The 26540-nt window shown below is 38.5% G+C and overlaps 1 protein-coding gene across 1 annotated transcript; it reads left to right on the top strand.

The window, feature by feature from the left end:
• Nucleotides 1-1483: 1483 nt before the first annotated feature.
• Nucleotides 1484-15129, top strand: LOC116091112 (zinc finger protein 431-like). The gene is made up of 4 exons (XM_031372179.1): nt 1484-1603; nt 12050-12176; nt 12377-12437; nt 13503-15129. Exons 1-4 carry the CDS (start codon nt 1601-1603, stop codon nt 14794-14796), a joined length of 1485 nt encoding a protein of 494 aa, XP_031228039.1. The 5' UTR covers nt 1484-1600; the 3' UTR covers nt 14797-15129.
• The last annotated feature ends 11411 nt before the right edge of the window (nt 15130-26540 follow it).

The following is a 26540-nucleotide window of genomic DNA, read 5'->3' as shown; positions in this document are numbered from 1 at the left end:
CCGCCATCTTGGATACAATCGTCTAAGCGGCCGCAGCTGACGATTGTATCCAAGCAGCTCCCTACAATGGAAATGGAGTCACACCTTGATGTTTGTCCTGTGGATATGGGGGATCAAACCTGGGACCTCTAAAAGAGCAGCCAGTGCTCTTAACCACTGAGACCCCTTTCCAGCCCTTTGACATGCTATTTCAATGCTGCTGATAGCAACTAATTAAAAAAAAATCTTCCTTAAACCATGTAGAAAGAAAAATAATGACTTCAAATGCAAATTAACACACACACACATTCTAATGATGTTGGGAAATGAGAAGTAATTGTGACATCTCTCTTCTTGGCTGTAGCTCTCCCTAGCAAAATCTATGCTACCACTTCAAATTTTACATATGAATTTTAATACTTATCCTAGTTAAAATTTAATCAACACAACACACACACACACACACACACAAACTCTCCCACACAAAACCACATTAAAATGATATCTTAGTCACTGTTCTTTTGTTGTGAAGAGACAACACAACCACTGCAACTCATAAAAGAAAGGATTTAATTGTGGATGCTAAAAAGTCCATTGGTTTCAGATTTTATTTCCTACAATAAAACTAACATGAAGACTGCTCAAAAGGCAGAGGAGTCATGGTTAAAGACGTAAGAACGAACCAATTTCATTACCAGAGTTCTAGGGGATGATACATTTACCTCAATGAAGTGTCAGACTGAAATTTCAGTCTGAGGGGAAGATACAGAAAGGCTCATGACTTCAAGAAGTATGACAAACAGGGCAATAGAAATAAACTACCCTTAATGGAAACCTAAGCAGAAATAAGATTTTCTTTCTTTGCAGAAAGGAGATCACTGATAAGAGACAGTGTTAAATTTTCCAAATGGAGAAAGGGCTTTCCACTTGAATTATGGCTCCCTGTGACAAACAGTTCTTCCTAAGATTGAATGATGAGATCCCAACCAGCTGCTGCTAGTAACTCCATTCAGAATTTTTCTATGTTCAAGTTTTTTTTTCCTCTTTCTTTCTTTTTCTTTTTTTGTAATTTTTTTTTTTTTTTTGATGGCAATGCCACACCACACATTATGGAAAACATGTGGCTGTTTCAAGCCACCATATTATACTATGGAAGTGAGACTTGTGGTTGGAGCTCAGGCAAGCTCCAAATTTGCAGTGTGGCCCACAAAGGAGAGAAGCAGGTATCTTAGCAACAGCAAATTAGAGTCGTGGGTCTTCCCCTCATCAGAGTCCTGAAAACAGAGCAGTAAGCAATTGGAGGACAGACACAAGTGGTACTGAAATGCAGATTTCTACAGATCCGGGAAAGGACTGCCCTTGGCCTGGCAACCTGTGCCTGGATCCATTTCCCTGTGTCCCTTCAGCACACTCTAAGCCTATGGGTGGTGTTCATGTCACTCAAGGTGCACTAACCAATCAGAACATCCAGACGGATCTGCCAATCAAAAAATAGACGTGCTCTTCCGGGTGCGATCTTGCGAGATCGTCTTTTAAGGTGATACTAGTGAATGTTTCTGCAAGATGTGTTCTGTGCACTGCTCCTGAGTGCGGGGAGTTCGGGCAAGCTCAAAGTCCCGACATGGTAAGTGCAGGGCCGCATGGTAAGTGCAGGGCCGACTCCCACAAGGGGAGGAGCAGGAGGCTGAGCAGAGGGGGCTGGTGTGCTGGGTGGTAAACAGCAGCCTGACAGAAGCTGTGACTTGTGAGGTTCCCTGTGGTACTGTTCTCTCTCTGGACCCGGCGGTGGGTTAGGCATAACTTCCCTGGGGTGGCTGCATCTATACAAAACATTTGGAGTAGGGGCTTCTGTGTAGAAAAACCCTTGACAGGATGGCAAACTCTGAAAGCCCTAGTTTCTCTAGTATCTTCAGGAAGTTTTGGCCTTAGCATTAAGATGTTATACATGTAGGTATAAGATCCATTTAGAGTTAGTGTTGTGGACTGTAAAAGGCATCTCGTGTATCGGATGGCACTCCAATAGTAAGCTGTGATGTAGAAGAGTAAAATTGGTGTAAAGGATTTAGTAATGCTTGTAGTGACAGCAAGTAGAATGTAGGTGAGGGAGGGCTGCCTCTAAAACATCACACAGATATATGCTATGCTAAAAAGGCCTATTGGAGAATAAGATGCGCGTATACATGTGTTAGGTTACCAGGATTGTCCAGGCATTTGTCCACAATCCATAAGATAGGAGACAACTCTGGTTTATAATCATGAACTAGGCCCATGGTGATATCAAAGTTTTATAAGTAGTTCAGAAATTGATAGAAAGAAGGTGATAGGGATGATCCTTCATCAATATTTGATTAGAACCAGCCACAATGGCATGATTCAGAGAAATTCAATTCCAGGGTACAAAAGGAGTTTCTATGTTGCAGGATTTCTCAGGTGTGCATGGTGATGGGTAGGTGGATAAGACAGATTGCACATCTTGTGATATCATCCATATAGTAGGAAGCAGACATTAAAATGGTCTTCAACATTGTTTTGTGTGTGGGCTTCAGTGGGGCTGGGTTTGCATGAAACCACAAGGTGTCATGAGGAGCTGCAGAGTCATAGCCCACCTTTCTGATAACTTCCATTTACAGAGACAGCTCTAGAGCATGGGGGAGAAGTATAACAGTTTATGGAACTAATTGAGTTGTTTTTATAAGAATCTTGATGTCTGTTTATTTAATGTGTATACTCATACAGTAACAGGTAACATTGGTCAAGTTCACATTTTTCCTCATGTAAATCCTTTAGGTACTTAGATGAAAACTTGAATGTGTTTTTAGGCTTATGTTTTTGGCTTTTTGTCTCCATCCTCACTGTTTTTCACAAATATTATACACATTCTGATTGGTGGCTCATGTCTGGGAGCTTCCAGGGCTCCAGGTTAGTTGAGACTCCTGGTCTTTCTATAGGGTTGCCCTCCTCCTCAGCTTCTTCCAGCCTTCCTCTAATTCAACCATAGGGGTCCAATGGTTGAGTGTAAGTATCTGCATCTGTCTCAGTCAGCTGCTGGTTGGGCCTCTCAGAGGACAGCCATGCTAGGCTCCTGTCTCTAAGCACACCATAGCATCAGTAATAGTGTCAGGCCTTAGTGGCTCTCCAGGAGATGGATGCCAAGTTGAACCAGTCACTGGACTGTCTTTCCCTCAGTCTCTTCTCCAGTTTTATTCCTGCAGTTCTTTTAGACAGTAACAATTCTGGGTCAGAAATTTTGACTGTTGGTTGGTAATCCTGTCCCTCCACTTGAGGCCCTGTCTATCTACTGGAGATGGACTCTCCCCACTGTTGGGCATTTCATCTAATGTCACTCTCCTTGAGCCCTGAGAGTCTCTAACTTCTCGGGTCTCTGGTACTTTCTTGATGATCCCTCACCTCTCACCTCCCAAGCCTGCATATTTCTATTCATTTTACTGGTCCTTTGGACTTCTCTCCTGTCTCCTCCTACCCCCATACCTCATCCTATTCTCCTTTTCCTTGTCCATGCACCCTTTCCCACCCAGATCCACCCCCCTGCCTCCAGGATTATTTTTCCCACTTCTTTTTTTTTTTTTTTTTTCGAGACAGGGTTTCTCTGTATAGTCCAGGCTGTCCTGGAACTCACTCTGTAGACCAGGCTGGCCTCAAACTCCGAAATCTTCCTGCCTCTGCCTCCCAAGTGCTGGGATTAAAGTCATGAACCACCACCGCCCTGCTATTTTTCTCATTTCTAAGTGAGATTGAAGCATCCTCACTTGAGACTTTTTGCTTGTAAAATTTCCTAAGTTCTGTAGCTTATATCCTAGGTATTCTCTACTTTTTGGCTAATATCCACTTATTAGTGAATACATACCATGCATGTCCTTTGTGTTTAGGTTACCTCACTCAGGGTGGTATTTTCTAGTTCCATCTATTTGCCTGCAAAACTCACAATATCCTCATTCTTTTTTTTTTAAATAAGATATTTTCTTTATTTACATGTAAATTTCTCCTTTCCCAGTTTCCCCTCCAAAAAACAAAGAAACAAACAAAAACAACAAAAACAAACCCCTGTTGCCTCCCCACTCCCAATGCCTACCACCCCACCCTCACCCACTTATTGGCCCTGGCATTCCCCTACACTGGGGCACAGAACCTTCACAGGGCCAAGGTCCTCTCCTCCTATTGATGAATATTCTCATTCTTAATAGCTGAGGAGTATTCCATATTATAAATGAACCACGTTTTCTGTATCCATTCTTCCGGTGAAATCTTGGTTGTTTCCAGCTTCTGGCTACTATAAATAAGGCTGCTATGAACATGATGGAGTACATTTCCTTGTGGTATGGTGGAGCATCTTTTGGGTATATGTCTAAGAGTGGTATAGCTGGGTTTTCAGGTAGATTGATTTCCAAGTTACTGAGGAACCTCCAGTAACTTGATTTCTATCGTGGTCGTAGTAGTTTGCAATCCCACCAGCAATGGAAGAGTGCTCCTCTTTCTCCATATCCTTGACAACATGTGCTGTCACCAGAGATTTTGATTTTAGCATTTCTGATTGGTGTAAGATGATATCAGGGTCGTTTAGATTTGCATTTCCCTAATGACTAAGGACTTTGAACATTTCTTTCACAGCTTCTAGGACATTCGAGATTCCTTTATTGTGAATTCTCTGTTTAGCTGTGTATCCCATTTTTAAATTGGGTTGCTTGTATTTTTTTTAGGGGTTAGTTTTTTTTTTTTATTTCTTTGTATATTTTGAATATTAGCCCTCTGTCGGATGTGGGGATAGTGAAGACTTTTTCCCAATCTGTGTGCTGGTGATTTGTCCTATTGACAGTGTCTTTTGCCTTAAATAATCTTTTCAGTTTCAGGAGGTCTCATTTGTCCATTGTTGATCTTAGAGCCTGAGCCATTGGAGTTCTCGTTAGGTATTCCCCCCTGTACCAATGATACATGCATGCATCTGTAGCTCCTGACCTCTTTCCCAGGTTTTCCATTTCCAGGGTTGCCTCCACTTGTGATTTCTTTGTTGTTTCTATTTCCATATTTAGTTCTTGGACCCTTTGTTCAATTCCTTCACCTATTTGGTTGTGTTTTCCTGTATTTCTTTAAGTGAGTTATTTATATTCTCCTTAAAGGTCTCTTTTTTCTTCCTGAGATAGGATTTTAGGTCAGAATCATGCTTTTCAGGTGTGTTTGGATATCTGGGGCTTGCTGTGGTGGGAGCATTGTGTGATTGTGCCCCAGTATATTGGCTTCTGTTACATATGTTCTTGTGCTTGCCTGTTCCCATCTGGTTATCTCTGGTGGTGTTAACTGGCCTGGGTGTCTCTATCTGGAGCCTACCTCCAGTGTCCCTGGGTTGCAGCAAATCTTGTGGGAGACATACAGACTGTGGCGTATTGTGAGAGGGGCAGACCTGTGGAGGTGCAGAACAATGGAGATAGGGTTCACTAAGAGGGGTGAGGGTCCAGTGTCCACTGGGCTCCCTGGGGCTTCCATCTGCTCCAGTTATTCAAGCCTGCGTCTTACCTGATACCCTGGATGCAGCAGATCTCCTGGGAATACTGTAGACTGTGGGGTGTTGAGAGGGGCCAAGGTGCCGATGGGAAGGGAGATGGCTTTTTCAGGAAGTGGTGCATCCTACACCTGCTAGGCTTCTTGTGGGTCCCAGCTGCTTCGGACATTTGGGTGGGTGTCTTACCTGTTATCCTGGCTGGCTGCAGATCTCCTGGGAGACCTGCAGACTGTGAGGTGTTGAGAAGGGCAGACAGGTCAATCTGTCCCAGTGGACATGAAGACTGGAAGGCATTTTTAGGAATTTTTAGATATCATTTTCTTTATCCTGTGTATCCATTCCTTCTATTGTACCGTTCATGCCTGAAATTCTCTCTTGCATCTCTATTCTATGGGTAAATCTTGACACTGTAGTTCCTCTTTGCAGTCCAAAAGTTACATTGCCAGGATTTCTCAGTTTGTGGGGTTTATTACAGTTTGTATTTCCATTTTGAGGTCATGAACAGTTATGTTTTCTTCAATTGTTTGCTTGGTTTTACTTTGCTTTATATATGGAATTTCTTGTTTTTTTTTTTTCTCCCAGTTGTTTGATTGTGTTTTTCTGGTTTTTATAAATGGGATTATATCCCTTCCTCCTTAAGGACTTCTGTCATCTTCACATAATTGTTTTTAAGGTCTTTTTCTTGTGCTTTCAGCTATGCTGGAATCTTCAGGACTTGCTATGTGAGGACAGTTTTGTTCAGTTGATGACATATTTTGCTGACTGTTATTGATTATGTTCCTAAGCTGGTGTCTAGGCATCTCTCTTTAGTGTGATTATAGGTCTAGGTGCTAATTTCTGGGTTTGTCTTCCTAGGGTGGGAGTTCGTTCCTTGGTTTCTGTTGGCTTTTAAATTTAAAGAGAGTGTGTTGACTGAGTGATCCAGGGGAGCTGATACCCTCTTCCTCTGTGTGTTACCAGTGCACATATGAAAGACATTCTCCCTCATACATAATCATACATATGAAAATGTGAATACATATGTTTTCAAAGTGCTTATGATTTATAAAGCAGTTAGTGTAAAATAAGATGTTTAGGGGTATAGTACAAACTATGCAATGTTGAAAAAAATCTGCTTTCTTGCTTTTGGTTTTTAAAAGTTTGCATGTCTGCTGGGCGATGGTGGCACACACCTTTAGTTCTAGCACTTGGGACTCCAATGCAGGTAGATTTCTTATTTCCAGGCCAGCCTGGTATACAGAGTGTGTTCCAGGACAGCCAGGGCTATACAGAGAAACCATGTCTTGAACAAAAAATTTTGCATGGTGTCAACTTGTATATAGTCATTAATCATAGGAAACAAATGATTTCTTAGTGAACCTGACAGGCATACATTTCTTCACCATAAGAGAACAAGATATTTTTAGTAGTCAAAATTATTTTCTTCAATGTTGAAAGATTTGTATGCTTTAAGTAAACCTCTCCAATTGATCTGCCCCAAATCGATTTTCAATTATTGGCAAAGGGGAAAATGAGAATCCATAGGATAAGTGCTGGCCAGAGATTTCTTTCATTTTGATTTTGACTATAATCCCATAGTTCTTGTTGAAAGGACTGGAGGATATTTGTAGGCCTCTCTTTGTTTCTACTTTAATCAGTGGTACCACTTAGTTTTTTGTTATTGGATATTTTATTTATTTATATTTCAAATGTTATCCCCTTCCCCGAATTCCCCCTCAGGAACCCCCTATTCGATCTCACCTCCTCCTGACTCTATGAGAGTGTGACACCACCCACCCAACCCACTTCCACCTCCCCACCATCACATTCCACTACACTGGGTTATCAAACCTTCACGGGACCAAGGGACTTTCACCCATTAATGCCCTACAAGGCCATCCTTTGCTACATATACAGCTGGAGCCATGGGTCAGTCCATGTGTACTCCTTGGTTAGTGGTAGTTTAGACTCTGGGAGCTCTGGTTGGATAATATCGTTATTCTTCCTTTGGGGTTGCAAACTCCTTCAGTTCCTTCAGTCCTTTCTCTAACTCCTTCATTTGTGACCACATGATGAATTCAATGGCTGGCTTTGAACATGCACCTCTGTATTTGTCAGGCCCTGGCAGAGCCTCTCAGGAGACAGCTATATCAAGCTCTTATCAGCATGCACTTGTTGGCATCCACAATAGTGTCTGCGTTTGGTGACTGTATATGGATGGATCCCCAGGTGGGGAAGGAAGACTCTGGATGGCCTTTCCTTCAGTCTCTGACCCACACTTTGTCTCTGTATCTCCTCTCATGGGTATTTTGTTCCACCTTCTAAAGACCAAAGTATCCATACTATGGTTTTCCTTCTTCTTGAGCTTCATGTGGTTTGTGAATTGTAACTTGGGTATTCCAAACTTCTGGACTAATATCTATTTATCAGTGAGTACATACTATGTGTGGTATTTTGTGAATCAGTGGCACTTGTTCCTTCCAGTCTGTCTGGGCTGGTGACCTGAGTAGAACTTAGGCACAAATTCCACACAACACCCAGAGCAAGCTCTACTCCCAGTTTCTCTAGCAAGCCCAGGATCAGAGGATTACAGGTGAGGAGGACATAACGTCTGTCCCAACACCAGGAGTAACTGAGACCAGGAAGACCAAGGCAGGCAGGAACTCTGCCAGCCCAGTGGCACTTGTTCCTTCCAGTCTGTCTGGGCTGGTGCTCTAAGCAGACCTTGGGTGCAAATTTTGCAGCCAGTCCCACAACACCCAAAGGAAGCTCCACTCCTGGGCACTCTAATGGGCCCAGGATCCCAGGATCTCAGAATCCCCAAATCACAGGATCACAGAAATAGCTTGACCCTGAGGAGTTCTGACATAACCAGGATCACAGATAGGACAGCCACCAGGCAGATTTATCCAGGGCAGGTAGCACTACAGATAACCAGATGGCTAGAGGCAAGCTTAAGAACATAAGCAACAGAAACAAAGGTTTCTTAGCATCCTCAGGACCCAATTCTACCACCATAGCAAGTCCTGGACACACCATCACACCAGAAAAGCAAGATTCAGATCTAAAATACTTCTCATGATGATGATAAAGGAATTTAAGAAGGGCATAAATAAATAACTCCCTCAAAGAAATACAGGAGAACACAGGTAAACAGCTAGATGCGCTTAAAGAGGAAACACAGAAATCCCTTAAAGAACTACAGGAAAACACAATGAAACAGGTGAAGGAAATGAAATAAACCATCCAGGATCTAAAAATGGAAATAGAAACAATAAATAAATCACAATGGGAGACATCCCTGGCGTTATTTAGCAAACCTAGGAAAGAGATCAGGAGTCATAGATATAAGCATCACTAACAGAACACAAGAGATAGAAGAGAGAATCTCAGGGCAGAAGACACAATAGAAAACATTGACACAACAGTCAAAGAAAATGCAAAAAGCAAAAAGATCCTAATCCAAAACATCCAGGAAATCCAGGATATATTGAGAAGACCAAACCTAAGGATAATAGGTATAGAAAACAGTGAAGATTCCCAACTTAAAGAGCCAATAAATATTTTCAACAAAATTATAGAAGAAAACTTCCCTAAACTAAAGAAAGAGTTGCCCATGAACACACAAGAAATCTACAGAACTCCAAATAGACTGGAACAGAAAAGAAATTCCTTCCATCACATAATATTGCCAAATTATTAACAAATCACCAAATGCACTAAACAAAGAAAGAATTTTAAAAGCAGTAATGGAAAAAGGTCAAGTAACATATAAAGGCAGGCCTATCATAATTACACTGAACTTCTCACCAGAGACTATGAAAGCTAGAAAATCCTGGGCAGATGTCATACAGACTCTAAGAGAACACAAATGTCAGCCTAGGCTACTATACCTAGCAAAACTCTCAATCACCATAGATGGAGAAAACAAGATATTCCACGAGAAAACAAAATTTATACAATATCTTTCCAGAAATCCAGCCCTACAAGGGATAATAGATGGAAATTACCAATATAAGGAACAAAACTGTACTCTAGAAGAAGCAAGAAATAATCTTTCAGCAAACCCCCACAAATTTAATTCCATCACTAAAAACAAAAATAACAGGAAGTAACAATTCCTTTTAACGTGGAAGTTAATATTACCCACATATCCTAATTGATTTTAATTCAAAAATATGAGGAATTAGAAATGTGTTGGCTGTCGTGTAGTTAGTGGTCCTTTTAATTTGGTAACTGGAGAAATGGGACCAATATTGTACAATCCATATTCACTTTCTGCTTGCTTGTATATGACAGTGTCTTACTGGGTTCCACAAAATGGTCTTGAAATCAGGCTTCTCCTATCCCAGCCTCTTTATTAGTAGGATTGTTTATTTGATGTTTTTACACTATAGTGTAGTTTTCAGAACAGTTTACATATTTCAAAATTTATACAGTTAAAAGAAACATAGGCAATTAACTTGGGAGGTGGCTTGGGAGAGTACTTGGGAGAGAACAACAGAGTGAGGCTGAATGCTTTGCTTTATGTTTGTAACTATTGTATCAAGTTTGAAGAAGATGACTTTATAAGTTACTCTTTCCCTGAGATGAATGCTTTTGAAAATCATCACAGCCAATGAACCAGATTCTTACTCTCACCTAATGTCTGTGCCACCCTCCAAGCAGAACCATTTGTTCATTGTAACAGTTGGTGAATGACTTCATGGATAGACCATCTTAATACATACACCATTTCTTAAATGAATGTAACCTGTTCTCTGTGGGCTGAGAATGATGACAATCACTCCAGTCAAATAGCTTTGACCATAGCAGGAAATCTGTATCCAAAAATCGTGCCTTCAGTTCATTCCTTGGTGCAGCAGAACTGTCAACTCTCAGCTTAGCTACAGTGGAGGTAAAATCCTTTGGTGATGTGAGGGTCACTGAAGTACAGCCTTATTACAATGATCTCCAGTGTCTAAAAATTGTTCTTATTTTGGGCCAAGTAAGAGCCAAGATTTTAATCTCTACTAAAAAAACAAACAAAACAAAACAAAAACAAAATCAAAGATTTTATCTATTCATGTTCATTTGAAAAAAATACTAGTAGTGATGTATTTTTCTTTAAATATACAGTTAATATATTTGGAGTTATTTCAAATTTATATTGAGACAAATGTATGTGTTTTCAGTATTGCTGTACACAAGCATCTACATAAGACTGTTCAATTGATTGTTGTTTATATCAAGCAATTTTTATCATACTCGTTGTTGCAATATTTTATAAATTTTAAGACTATGACAAATTAAAAAAATGAAAGTTATTACAGGTCTTGAAGGGGGTCTAAAAGGAAAACAAGAATGTGATGTAACTCTATTTACTTAAAATATTTTTTTAAATGTTAACAAATTTAGATAAATTGAAAGCATGTATTTTTTCTCATCATAATGCAATAAAACTTAAATCAATAAAAAAAAGAAAACAAAAAACAAAAAAAATCTCTATGTTTTCTTTGTTGAAGAAAATCATTGCTTTGCAAATGGCTTTTATGCTCTCCTTACCTTCCACAGGGAGAAAATCTTTCTCAGCTGTTCTGTTTTGCATGCTGTGCTAGCTATTCTTGGTAGTCAAGTTGACTACTTTTGGAATTAACTAAAACTCAAAGAACTGGGTATTATGGGGGATTTTATTTTCATCTGTCCATTTGCAAAGGTTTAAACATACATTACCTTTATTAAGATCTTATTAATTTTACTGTTGAAATTGGGTCACTTAAGATTTTCACTCTTCAACTTTGGGCTGGAGAGATGGCTCAGCGGTTAAGAGCACTGATTGCTCTTCCAAAGGTCCTGAGTTCAAATCCCAGCAACCACATGGTGGCTCACAGCCATCCATAATGAGGTCTGATGCCCTCTTCTGGTGTGTCTGAAGACAGCTACAGTGTACTTACACATAATAAATAAATAAACCTTTTAAAAAAAATTAAAAAAAAAAAAAAAAGATTTTCAAAAGAAGAGTACGGACCTGGAGTGAATGGACAATTATTTGTAGGAACTTGAGTGAAGACCTTTGAGTTCTTTCTAGTTCTTTCTAACTTTTTTGTTTGATTGATTGATTTTTGTAGGGGTGTTATTGCTTTAATATATACCTGTTGCTGTACTGGAACTCATATTTTAGACCAGGCTGACATCCACCTCAATGACATACACCTGTGTATTCCTCCTGATTGCTGGGATTAAAGGCATGAGTGAATGCACCCAGTGTGTTCATCTTTTTTTTTTTAGTTAGTACTTATTCATACAATTTATCTGATGTATGCTCAGCACTGTTGAATTGTTTCCTTGGGTGTTTTTATGTGTCCTAATTGACATTTCATGTGGAAGGCTTCATCCTACTCAAGGGTGCAGAAATGACAGAGGTGAAGCTCATTCATTATTCAGTTTCTTTCTAAAATGCCTTGATTACATTAGAGCTTTTGTGTGAGGGAGCAAGTGGAGGAATAACCAGAATCATATGACTATAATCTCAATGAAGTATATATTTACAATGTTCTCAGCAATATATTTTCTCACGTACACATGTATGGGCTATTTTAGGGTATAGTGACCTATGATGATGTGCATGTGAACTTCACTCAGGAAGAGTGGGCTTTGCTGGATCCTTCTCAGAAGAGTCTCTACAAAGATGTGATGCTGGAGACATATAGGAATCTTACTGCTATAGGTAAGGCAGTGAATTTCCTTTCACTTTTTAAAATGTATAGACAACTCTTTCTTTGTTATTGTTATTTCTTTTTGTAATTTTAGTTGAAAAGATGAATGAGGGCAATAAGTAATCATGATTCTAAGGTTCACTGAAGTTAGTATCTTAAATTTTGTATAACTTCCAGTAATATAACATAATTTTTTGGTACTATATTTTAGGCTATATTTGGGAAGATGATAATATTGAAGAACATCTTCAAAGTCCTAGAAGATATGAAAGGTAATATTCATGTGCAACCTGATAAGAATAGGTTTTATAAGAAATGTGAATATGTCCTGAGAGTTTTAAAGAAAAGCAACATGGTTTTAAAAAGGGACTTTAAGTTATGGATGATTATTACTTTCTCACAAAATCATGTACAACAATGTCAGGTATCTAATTTGTGTTTACAAGGCATTCTTCTAAGTAAAAAGACAAGGAAATAATGCTTTAACAGATCTCACCATTTGAATCACAGAACAATATACTTATCCTGTAGACCTACCAGTGTAGTTAATCTCCTACCCCTTAGATATTACAAAAGATATAGACATTGAATAGGTGATAAGGATGTGTCTAAAAGCTTCTAATAAGCATATACTAAAGTTGGTGTCAATAATATACTTGTAATAATATTGCCAAATTTTGTGAGATGGACAGTTTATGACAGTCAGGAAAGCTGTTGTGGAGAAACCTTAATCCCTATACCATTTATTTTTTAAATAGGGATGCCATTAGTTACACTGGATACAATCCATGTCAACATAGGAGTATTGAAATAAGCAACAACCTCTCCCTCTTCTAGCACAATTAGAGGAAATGTAGTACTCCCCACTTTGAGTAGGCTTCTAAATATGATAAAAGTTTACAAATAATTAGTTTTCCAACATTATTGGGGATATTTACAAAACCACACAATGGAAAATTGCTGTATTAGGTATGTGCCAATTCTTCTGTTTGCCTTGGTAGTGTTACATGATACCAAAATTTATTAATGAAATCAGTGTGGTAGAGCTCTGAGTTCTTACTGTTCTGTTCAAATAAGTGAACAAACTCATTTAGAAAACGGATGCTATAAATGTGAACCGTATCATCAATGTTCTTCCCATCTCATGAATCTTCAAAGATGCAAAAGAACTGACAATGAAGGGGAGGAACTACATGGAAGTAAACAAAGTGATAATAGATTAAGATCAGGTTCTTCTTTACAATTAGACTAAATTATAAAACTTATTCACAGAGATGAAAAGATTCATCTGTGTTTTGAACGTGAGAAAGCTTTCACATATGCTAATTATTTTGCAGGCATGAAAAAAGTCATACTGAAGAGCAACCCTCTCAGTTTATTCAGTGTGGGAAAGCCTTTGCATTTCAGAGTCATACCCAAAGACATGAAAGAATTTATACTGTAGAGAATCCCTATGAAGTTATCCCACATTTTGAAGGCTTTGCATATTACAGTAGTCTCCAAATACATAAAACAACAGTTGCTGGAGAGAACATCTATGAGTGTAATCAATGTGATAGAAACTTTTTATCTCACAGTTCTCTTCAAAGCTATAAGAGAGTTTATACAGGAGAGAAACATTTTGAATGCAATCATTGTGGTAAAGTCTTTGCACAAAACTATCATCTCCTAAGACATAAAAGAACACTTTCTGGAGAGAAATCTTTCAAATGTAACCAATGTGGTAAAGCCTTTGAAAGGAACAGTCATCTTCAAATACATAGAAGAACACATACTGGAGAGAAACCTTTTGAATGTAACCAATGTGGTAAAGCCTTTGCAAGAAACAGTCATCTTCAAATACATAGAAGAACACATACGGGAGAGAAACCTTTCGAATGTAACCAATGTGGTAAAGCCTTTGCCAGAAAATGTCACCTTCAACTACATAGAAGAACACATACCGGAGAGAAACCTTTCGAATGTAACCAATGTGGTAAAGACTTTACAACAAACAGTGGCCTTCAACTACATAGAAGAACACATACTGGAGAGAAACCTTTTCAATGTAACCAATGTTGTAAAGCCTTTGTAACAAACAGTGGCCTTCAACTACATAGAAGAACACATACTGGAGAGAAACCTTTTGAATGTAACCAATGTGATAAAGCCTTTGCACAAAAATGTCAGCTCCTCTCACATAAAAGAATACATACTGGAGAGAAACCTTTCGAATGTAACCAATGTGGTAAAGCCTTTGCCAGAAACAGTCACCTTAAAATACATAGAAGAACACATACCGGAGAGAAACCTTTCCAATGTAACCAATGTGGTAAAGCCTTTGCCAGAAAAGGTCACCTTCAACTACATAGAAGGATACATACTGGAGAGAAACCTTTCCAATGTAACCAATGTGGTAAAGCCTTTGCAACAAATAGTTATCTTCAAATACATAGAAGAACACATACTGGAGAGAAACCTTTCCAATGTAACCAGTGCTGTAAAGCCTTTGCAATAAACAGTGGCCTTCAACTACATAGAAGAACACATACTGGAGAGAAACCTTTTGAATGTAGCCAATGTGGTAAAGCCTTTGCAAGAAACAGTCGTCTTCAACTACATAGAAGAACACACTGGAGAGAAACCCTTTGAATGAAACCAATGTGAAAAAGCCTTTACAACAAACAGTGGCTTTCAAATACATAGAAGAGCACATACTGGAGTGAAACCCTATGCGTGTCATCAATGTGGCAAAGCCTTTTCAAGTCGATCTGGTCTAATACATCAACAAAGAACACATAACATAGGAGAGAAACCCCATGAATGCAATCAATGTTGTTAAGACTTTTTTTGTCCTTGTATAATAACTGCATAGTATTCCATTGTATAAATGAAACATTTTCTTTACAAATTCATCTGTTGAGGGACATCTGGATAGTTTCCAGTTTCTGGTCTTACAAATAAAGCTCCTTACCCCAATCACAAAAGAACGCACATGGTATGCATTCTCTGATAAGTGGATATTAGCCCAGAAAATCGGAATACACATAGTACAAACCACAAATTGTAGGAAACTTAAGAAGAAGGAAGACTAAAGTGTAGTTACTTCATTCCTTCTTAAACAGGGGAACAAAATACCCATGCAAGGAGTTGTAGAGACAAACTATGGGGCAGAGACTAAAGTAAGGACAATTCAGAGACTACTCCACCTGGAAATCCTTCCCATATTCAACCATCAAATCTAGACACTATTTTGAATGCCAGCAAGTGCTGGATGACAGGAGCCTGATATAGCTATCTCCTGAGAGGCTCTGACTGTACCCGACTAATAGATAAGTAGAGGCTCAAAGCCATCCATTGGACTAAGTACAGGGGCCCCTAGGAAGGAGCTATAGAAAGGACCCATGGAGCTGAAGGGTTTGCAGCCCCTTAGGACGAACAACACTATGAACTAACTAGTACCCTCCGAGCTCCCAGGGACTAAAACACCAACCAAAATGTACAAATAGTGAGACTAATGGCTCCAGCAGCGTATGTATAGCACAGGATAGCCATGTCAATCATCAATGGGAGGAGAGGACCTTGGCCCTGTGAAGGTTCTATGCCCCAGTGTAGGGGAATGCCAGGGCCAGAAAACAGGAGGGTGTGGGGTGGTGAGCAGGGATAGAGGGGACGAACAGGGGTTTGTTTTAGTGTTTATTTTATTTTATTTTATTTTATTTTATTTTTTTGGAGTAGAACCTGGGAAAAGAGATATTGTAAATGAAGAAAACATTTAATAAAACAACAACAACAACAACAAAAACAAATGAAGTTCCTATGACCACAATAATGCAGGTGTCCTGTGATATGGTAGAGCACAGGTGGGTATATGCCCAGCAGTTGTATGGCTGTGTCATGAGTAGAATTATTCCCAGTTTTTTGAGAAACTGCCAATTTAATTTCCAGAGAGGCTGGCTGTACAAGTTTTTACTCCAACCAGCAATGGAGAAATGTTCTCTTTGCTCTGCATCCTTGCTAGGATGTGCTGTCTTTTGATTTTTTATCGTAGTTATTCTGATGGGTGTAAAGTGGAATATCAGTATCATTTTTATTTGCATTTTCCTGATGAGTAAGGATCTATGAAACTAAAGACACACACACATACAATTGTTTATTTTTAATTTGTCATTTGGCTCAGTAGCTGGGCATATCTAAGACTCCCATGGCTAGCATGCCCCCCCGCCCCCAGTACTACTGACTAAACACCTCTAAGTCTGTCCTCAGCTTAGTTGTCTGGTTAATTTCTATGAAGCTAATTGATCTTGCTGCCTAAGATGCTTTTGGGATTCCCCTTGATGCTCCACTTTCACTTTCCACCTACATTGTAGATGATCCCCTCTACAGCTCCTAGTCTGCCTCATCTCTGTCCTCCTGGGTCATGGCAAATCTCTCTGTCCTCTCTGCATCCTACCCATGTAACTCTATGTGTCCCACCTCATGCTTAGCCTTTGGTTGTTGGCATCTTCTTTGATGGATCAAAAGCCACGTGGTGACAAAGACCTTTAGCATTTGGACACAGAGATTCCTGATTAAATTCCTGATTAAATCAAAGGATTAGAACCAGTACCCTACAGAGGTGGAAGTAGATACAGAGACACACAGTGAAATGTTAGAGTTCAGGGAGTCTTGTGGGAAGTTGGGGGAAGGATTAAAGAGGCAGAATGGTCAAGTACAACACAAGATGATCTACAGAGTCAACTGACCTGGGCCCTTGGTGCCTCACAGAAACTAAACCACCATGTAAAGAGCATGCATCAACTGGACCTTGGCCCTTGCACAAATATTGTACATGTGAAGCTTTTTCTTCATGAGGTTCCCATAATGACTGAGGCAGCAACTGTGACTGATACTCTTGCCTGGCCTTAGATTTCCTTTCTGCTAGTTTTGCTGCCTGGCCTGGCCATAATAGGACAGGATACGTCTAGTCCTGCTGTGATTTGAAGTGCCAGAGTATGTTGGTACCCATCGGGGCACATCAAAGTGGGAAGGAGATTTAAGAGTACTGGAAGGAAAAGTGGGGCTGTGATCAGGAAGTAAAGTGGATAAATAAATAAATAAACACTTTAAGTTCAACACATGAAGATTTTTTTAATTAATTTATTATATATAAGTATATTATAGCTGTCTTCAGACACTTCAGAAGATGGTGCCAGATCTCATTACAGATGGTTGTGAGCCACCATGCGGTCACGGGGACTTGAACTCAGGACCTTCCGAAGAGCAGTTAGCGTTCTTAACCTCTGAGCCATCTTTCCAAGCTGAAGTTTTTTAAATATAATCAAATGCACAAAGATTTAAAATTATGCATGTAGAAAAAAATTTGTTAGTTAAAAATGAAGACTGTGCACTAATAGATAGATAGATAGATAGATAGATAGATAGATAGATAGATAGATAGATAGGTAGGTAGATGAATAAAATATATATCTAACCTCGTTTTTACAATCATTGTAAAGCTTTAGCTGTTTTTGGCAAACTGAGTCATAGAAGAAAACTGTCATGTTCTGTAATGAAACACGATATAATATTTAAAACTGTATCCAATCTTCATATTTACAAGTCTTATTTTGAGATTGAGCAGCTTAAATTGGCAAGTTGTCTAGCATCTCTTCCTGAAATTGTTTAACCATGGACTGTAAAGCATGATGGATGAGCCCTTGCAGGCAAGGCCAAAGGGACAACATTTTCAGGATTTGATTCCTGCTATTGGTAAGCTTTTCTTGTCATAATTAAATTAAGTAATAATCCCGTGGCATTTGCCCATCCAATTAGGGATATTTTCCACAGATCAATGAAGATGTACTGACCTGTAGTGATGCTATATAGGCAAACAGACGATTTCTTAATACCTAATGGTGATTCCGTAATAATTCCTAAGATTGTTTTGGTAATATAAAGCCCTTTATGATAGTACTGCTATTAAATTTTTGTCTAACATAAAAACTGCTGTTAGCACTCTCACAGGCTTCAGTGTGTCGTGAGTTTTTTCTGAGATACAAAGAAGCATTTCCAACATAAATACATTTCATAGAGCTGTAAAACCATTAACCAAAGGTCAAGAGAAGAAATGAATGATTTATTGTAGGTGCAAGGACAGAAGAAACAATAATTCCTGGGTTTATCCATACCAAACTCCATTGTTAACCTGGATGCAGAGTTATGGTTTCTGTTTGGTTTTGTTTTGTTTTGTTTAACAGTTATGGCTTTTAACATTCAGAGAACCTGTGGAGCTAGTGACAGAAAATGTATAGTTAGGTAAGTAGATTTAATGAAAACACATGAGAACATCTCTGTTGTAAACACTTTTATTCATTTTATGATTTGAATTAATGTCTGAACTTTTAGTGAACTTTTGTAAAAATAAAAAAAGACATAGGATTGGTGGAAAAATCATGTGATACATTTTCCTAAAAACAGGTACAAAAAAGTAGGAATGGCAAAAAGAGATAGCAAAACACAGAATGCAGACAGAGAATTAGAAACTAAGGCATAGCAGAGAATAATAGAGCATAAAAGAGAGAAGAGGAGAGACAAAGCGGAGCCTTGAGAGACAGCGGAGAGAGCAGTTAGGCTTCTCACAGGAAAAACAGAGGATTTTTCTTACCTCCAGGCAAGTTTAGTTTTACTGAAGAGGAAGAAACTTTTCTTACTGACTTAGGTTTAAGTCATTTAGCAATAAAAGTGTGCAAGCTTTTTCTTTAATTGTGCAATAAAGGTTGAAGCTTATTTTCCATCCAGAATGAATGAGTTCTTTTTGCATTGGTGTGTGGGCTTCTGCTCCATATGTATATGTATGTAAGTACAGAGGTGTCTGTGTAAGTGTGCAAGTTAATGAGACAGATTGTTAAGAACAATGAATAAGTATGTAATAATGAGTGTATATGTATGAATATTTGCCTGTGTAAAAGTTTTTCCTTCTCTGAGCATGACTGTCCTGGTTCAATAAAAGTTTATTGTTCCAAACCTTCATCCCACCTAGCAAGTGAGAGACAAGGCTTCTGGGCAAGAGAGAAAGGAGCCCTAGCAATTCATCCATTACTTAATCCCTCACTGTTAAGGAGCTGATGTTCATTGCCTGAGCCAGTGGGTTTTAATCTCAGAATAAGGAACAAAGTTTTTAGTATTTTTTAGAAGTCAGCAACTTCAGCATAGTTACATATATAAACATCACCTCTGTTCAATTTGTTCTTGAAAAAAAAATATATATATACATATATATTCATGAAATATATATATGTATATGTATACATATATATTATATGTGTATATATTCATGAAATATATATATATATTTCATTCATGTATTCTTATTCAACAGGTGTATATGTTCATGACTTTTCACAAAAGTCTGTAGTTTTGCTGGGTCATAAAGACGTGAATCTACTTATGTTGTTTTACAAACATCTATATACTGCTTTTTGTATAATATGGTATTCAGTTCAATAGCATTGCTAATATATCTACTTTTGTAAACTAAAAATTCATGTTAAATTCATGCCATCAAAGAAGTTGTAAGACTTGGATTCAGCTGCCACAGGCAAAATTGAATACTCATAAGTATAGCCTAAGTTTCTGTGCCTGCCTATTCCTAAAAATCAGATTTTCCCCATTGACTCAGGAATATGTCAGCACTATGGTGAATTCAGTCACCTTAGTCCTAGTTTGTTGCTCTATGAGGTAATGTCTTTTCTGTCCTTCTGACTAGAACTTAAAAGTTCTAAAATTACAGGGCTGTACCACCACAGTTTGAAATAACCTCTTTGAGTCATGTAGTGGACGGTCTATTCCAATAAGAGATAAAGATTTGCATGTAGACCTTGGCTTCTGACTTCAGACCACAAATGGATGGATAGTTTATTGTGTACACTAAGGAATAAATTAGGTAGGTAATAGCTAGATCACAGAGTGAAGTTCTGCTTTCTGGGTCACCATTATAAAGAAGGACACAGTGGGGACACAGTGTGTGTTTGAATAATTTCTAAGGTTGTATGAAATCATGACATAAATGAAGTCATGCCAGACTGGAAGATATATAACAGTGAATTTCATGTGACCCAAAGTATATTGAGTTTCTTATTAGGAATCTCTCCTATGAAGATATGTGCAATATTGGTTGACTCTAATATGTCACCACAGAAGTGTGAGACAGGACAGTTGCTGATAGTAGCAGCTTGTTATCAGTTACAGATCTCAGCAGCTATCCTTGTGTAGAGGGGCAGAGTCACTCAGTGTTTTATTGATGGTTTTCCCTCCACCAGATACAGGCCTACTCTTTTTCAAGGCGAATATAGCTAAGTGTTTTTCTAAGCTGAGCCTTGACTGAGCGAGAAGGAAATAAGAAGGAAAAGAGACCAGTGAGTGAGAGTCCTCCAACCTGCCTGAAATTTATCGTGGAATTAATACTGAACAAGAACACATGAAGAAATTGAGATGACTGATCAACATTGAAAGCTTTTGTACTTTGACAGCAGTTTAGATTTCTCAGGTGACCAAATATAGCTGATAGATCAATGTCCTGACTGCTATTTCCTAGGGTTCTCAGACTGGAGCAATCAGAAATCAGAAGAAAGAACTGTACTTATTGTGAAATATAATTTCTGTAGTTCAAGCAAAACAGAGGTTGTGGACAAACTAGTGTGTCCATGTCCAACAGGATTGTTATTTCTCCTGGCTGAAAATGTGCTGCCTGAGAGAAAAAGTGTGAGTAGACTTTGGTTTGCTCTAATACATGTCTTATGTCTCTGGAGTTCATGGGGCCATAAAGCCTGTTTAAATTTTTTAAATAACTTTTGTGATTATCATTATGTCATTACCATCTCCTCTTACCTCTCTCCAATTGACTCCATTCCTTGCTTTCAAATTCATGGTGTCGTTTTTGCTTTATTTGTTGTTGTTGTTTGAATTTTATAAAATTTTGGCTACTGGACTTCCCAGCTATAGGGTGTTGGATGGCATCTTTGGACATGTGTTGGAAATAAAATATGAGACCAGCGGCCCTACCCCTGGGAAGAGGAACAACCTGTGTTCCGGGAGACTAACAGAATTTGTACTTCTAGTGGTTTGAGTAGGTTTGGACTCCGTATACTCATGTGGTTGAATGCTAGGCCCATGGGGAGTGACAGTATTAGGAGTTGTATCCTTGTTGCAATAGGTGGGATGCCTTTTTGGAGGAAGTGTGTCAGTGTGAGGTGGACTTTAAGGTTCTATGCTCAAGCTCCACCCACTGGAGAAGAGACACTCTTCCTGGATTTCTGCAGAAGAGGAGACATTTTTTTTTGACTCCCCTCTGATTACTATGTATGTCTCACTTCCTTTTCAGGCATCATATCTGCCTGGACCCTACCATGCTTTCTGTGATGATGATAATGGATGGAACCTCTGAAACTATACCAAGCCTCAATTAAATGGTGTCCTTTATAAGAATTGCCTTAGTTGGGGGCTGGGGAGATGGCTCAGTGGTTCAGAGCACTGACTGCCCTTCCAGAGGTCCTGAGTCAATTTCTAGCAACCACATGGTGGCTCCCAACAATTTGTAAGGAGATCTGATCCCTTCTTCTGGTGTGTCTGAAGACAGCTACAGTGTACTCATATAAATAAAGTAAACAAATCTTAAAAAAAAGAAAAAGAATTACCTCAGTCATGCTGTCTTCTCATAGCAATGGAAACCCTAACTAAGATACTTCTAAAATGCACATTTCCCAGATTAAGGCTCTGTTTGCCCCTGTGGTGGAGGTCAGAGCTTGGAAGGCCTTTGCTGTGTGAGTCAACTTGCTGCATCATTGCTAAGTCTAGCTAAGTGGCTCTAGTTTGTGTGGGACTCTGGACATGCCTAGTAACCATGGATGCCATTGGTAGGGTAGCTAATTGGTAATTTGCAGTTTTCTGCTCTGCTGCTGCTGTGGGGCAGACCACAAGTCATGCCATGGTGAATGTGGATGCTACTATTTTTCTAGTAAAAGCAGGCTGGCTAGCTGTCAGAGGTGTTGGAACAGGAATGGATTTATCAGCCAGACTGTGGTTCTGATAGTCCTCTGGTGGCCTGGACTGTGGCCTTGGCCTATGCGTCTCCCTGTATTGATCCACTGGGAAGGGATAGGCTCTGCCAAGTTCCAGGAAGCATGCTTTAAATTATTCTTCAGTATTGTTTTGTGTATGAGCATCAGTGGGGGGTGGGTTTGCCTGAGTGCACAAAGGGACCTGAGAGGTTACTGAGTCATAAAAGATATCTCTGGTGACCTCCATATCTAGACAGAGCATTAGATTGTAGGGCCCCTCTTTGGTAGAAAGATCAGAAGCTGTCGGGTGAGTAACCTATCAATTTAGGAATCATGTTAATTTTGTCAAGTTGTAAAATATGTGTTTTTATTTAATATATATATATATATATATATATATATATATGCATACATAGTTAGGTAACATTGGACAATATTATATTTTTCTGCCTAAATTTTTTCTAAGTCTTCTGTTTGGAACTTGAGTGTATTTCTGTGATTTTGTCCTTGGCTTTTTCTCTTCATCTTTTTATTTTCTTACAAATACCATACACATTCATGATTGGAGTATGTTTGTGAATAATTATAGATACCACGTTGTAATAATGTGTGTTCTAAGTCCTCATAATAGAATTGAGAATTCTGAGTGTTTACACTTGGCTTTGCAAATGCCTTTTCCTTTTAATATTATTAAGAATTTCTTTCAGATTGTATTCAATTTATGATACAAATTCAACATAGACATGGTCTTAATATTGATGTATCATGTTCCTATGGTTAATTTCATTAATTCATTCTTTTATTTAATTATTTTGTTAATCTTTGAAAGATATAGTATATTGGATAAAAAATACTATGTGACTGAGCAAATCACTCAATATGTAATCTTAGGAGTGACATGAGTTCTTATCTTACCATCCAAGTTGGGAGGGTCATGGATACTTGCTACTCTAGATCCAGGGTAAAACCCTCTTCTCAGATGACTTATTTTATACAAACATGGAAGATATTGTCTCTCACAAAGATATACCAATAATATTCAGAGACATGCTCTTCTTTACCGTAGAGCATGAGATATTTTTGAGGTCCTAACTATGTTCTACAACATTGAAACATCAGAATGCTTCAAGCCAATCTCTCCAGCTTTGATGGAACAGCCCTCCTTTTCTAACCCATCTTCTATTATTGAGAAAGGATTGATCTGACACTCAGGGAGATCACACACAGGGGACGAGCTGGCCCAGTGATTTCTTGGACTTTGATTTTGATTGTATTCTTGTATTTCTTGTCTAAGGGACCATGATATATTTGTAAATATGACATTGGATATTGCTTTGTTAGTGGTGCCATCTGTATTGAATAACTTTATTAATTATAATCTCACTTTTTTCTGAAAAATAATGGACTTGTTATGAGTTCAGAATGAAAAGTGAAAGCATGGTGCTAGGCTCACTGTATGTGGCAGGTGTATTTATGCACATGAATGAAAGTGTCCATGAGGAAAAGGCTAACGACAAGAATTTACATTAGAGCTACTGTGACATGAAAGTTTAAGCTGCCTGATATAGGTGTTGGGAACTGAACTCTGGCCCTCTAAAGGGCAGTGTTTGCATTTACTCAATGAGTCGTGTATCCTGCCCCATCAGTTCATTTCTTTTGTCTTCCAAAACTACCTGCCCACAGTGTTTCTATACAAGGTGGGCTGGGTCCTTTCACATCAATCACCAATCAAGAAAACCCCACCTGGCTTGGTCTAAAGACCAATCTTATGGATGCATATTCTCATTTGAGGTTTTCTTTTCACAGTTGTCTCTAGCTTGTATCTATCCAAAAAAATTATTTATCAGGAACCATAACACACATATATACATATAAACGAGTAAGGTTGTGTAAACTGGTATTCCATTTTTAATGCCTTATGTTAATCAAATGCCACCAGATATATGTTAAAATTTGTTCTAATACTTGCATTAGAAATGAATTTTTTCCTTAATTGTTCATGATAAAAGACAATGATCAAGATTTATACTCCCAAGAATGCATAAATTGGTAGATGAAGTTGTATGATTGTCAATAATATTTAGAATACATTTCTCTTCTACAGACAAAATTACTGGAGACAGACTAAGCACCTTATGTAGCATCCAAAGTACATATAAGATTGCTGTGTATAAAACCAGTTGGCTGTCACAATACATCTTCTCCAAATTAACTATAGAAAGAAATGAACATTGAAATAAATCTCTGTAAGAACCGTTTCTCAACCTATGCATTATAACATTTTGTGGGTCAAAAAACATTTTTACTATGATTGCCTGCAAATTGGATGTTCATTTTATCTTTTAGATCACCAAAACATTAAAAAGAATGGTATTATCACTGGCTTAATAAGATATCTCTTCTTATTTGCAATCCATTCATGTTAACAGAGAGTGATATAAAAGTTTATGTCCAGGATTGCCTCATACTGGCTATCCCCATGCTTCTGCTTTCTTCCTAAAACATACTTGTGTTCACCCAGCATCTGATAGAAGCTGATACAGAGCAGATACAGAGATACAAAGCGAAATATTAGACATACCTGGGGGAGCCTTGTAGACAGTTGAGAGAAGGATTGAAGAGCCAGAATGTGCAAGCACACCACAGGAAGACCTACAGAGTCAACTAACCTGGGCCCTTGGGGGCTCACAGAGACTGAACCACCATGTAAAGAGCATGCATAGGCTGGACATTGACCCTTGCACATATTCAACTTGGTCTTCATGTGGTTTCCCTAACAAGTGGAGCAGGGGTTGTGTAGCCTGGCTTTGGATTCCTTGGAGAGGATGTGCCACATCCTGCTGCAAATTGATGTGCCAGAGTGGGTTTGTACCCATAGGGGCACATCCAAGTGGAAAATGGGAAGGGGATATAAGGTGGTACTGGAAAGAGAGGAGGTACGTAGGCCTGTGATCAATATGTAAGGTGAGTAAACAAACAAACAAACTAACACTTTAAATTCATCATGTGAAGTTTTTAAAATATAAGCAAATATACATAGATGTAAATTTGTGCCTGTGAAGAAAATAATTTCATTATAATCAATTTGTAAAAATAAAGTCTCTGAACAAATAAATATATTTCTGATATGAAAACTGCAATTGGAACTCTGTGAATTCACCAGGTCACAAGTTAATAGCTTTAGAGATAAAAAGGAGGCATTTACAATTTAGAATACTTTCACTAGAGCAGTAAAGCAATTAAGGGTCATAAAAGGGAATGAATGATTTATTGTACATATGAGGACAGAAGATAAAATATTGGCTAGGTTTATTTAGGTTTATTTACACCAAACTTCATTGTTAATTTAGACACAATAATTGTAGTTTTTAACTTACAATGAACCAGTTGAGCTAGTGATAAAAAATGAATATTTAGCCAGCTAGATAAGATCACATGCACACTGATCTATTATTAACATTTTTTTTTTCATTTTTCTCAGGCCCTGCTCTCTCTGACTCCACTTACTCTGACCCTACTTGCTCCAGGCCGAAGATTTATTTATACATAAGTGCACTGTAGCTGTCTTCAGACACATCAGAAGAGAGCATTAGATCTCATTACAGATGGTTGTGAGCCACCATGTGGTTGCTGGGATTGGAAGAGCAGTCAGTACTCTTAACTACTGAGCCATCTCTCCAGTCCCTGTGGTAAACTTCTTCTATTTATGTGTGAACTTTTTTTTTTTTTTTTTAGGGAATGCTTGATTTTTTTTTTTTAGGGAATGCTTGATTTAGGGTATGCTCGGAAAAATCATGTGGTCTATTCTCCTAAAAAAGGTACAAAAATCTAGGAACAATGACATTAGGCAAGGGCAGGAGAGAGAAGAACGCAGAAAGAGAATTAGAATCTAAGGCATAGCAAAGGAAAGAGAACACAAGAGAAAGAAGGGAGACAAAGAAGAACCTTCAGAGACAGCAGAAGAGTGCGGCTTCTTATCATTGTGAGGCAGAACATGGTTTTTTCTTTTTCTTTTTTTTTTTTTTCATGTCCTTAGTTTATTTTTCTAGAGTCCTTACTTAGCATGCTACATTAACCTGACAAAGCTTAAATCTTGTGTTTGCTTCGCGGTACGTTTCATGCAGTTCACAGCTGGGATTGGTTTTATGTTGACATTACACATGTTTCGATTCAGCCACGTGAAGAGAATGATTCTTAATGGAGTTTGTCTCTGAAACCGGTCGAGCTTAAGTAAGAGCCCGCACAGTCCGCTCTAGTCTGAGTGCAGTCTCTCTTTAGAATGGGAGTCATTTAACGTCCCTGCTTAGAGTCGGTTGGCAACTGAACCACTCCCTAAGGTTTCCAGTATCCTGAGGAACC

Source organism: Mastomys coucha, unplaced genomic scaffold, assembly GCF_008632895.1.
Source record: "Mastomys coucha isolate ucsf_1 unplaced genomic scaffold, UCSF_Mcou_1 pScaffold15, whole genome shotgun sequence".
Classification (NCBI taxonomy): Eukaryota; Metazoa; Chordata; class Mammalia; order Rodentia; family Muridae; genus Mastomys; species Mastomys coucha.
This window is presented reverse-complemented; position numbering and strand designations above follow the sequence as displayed.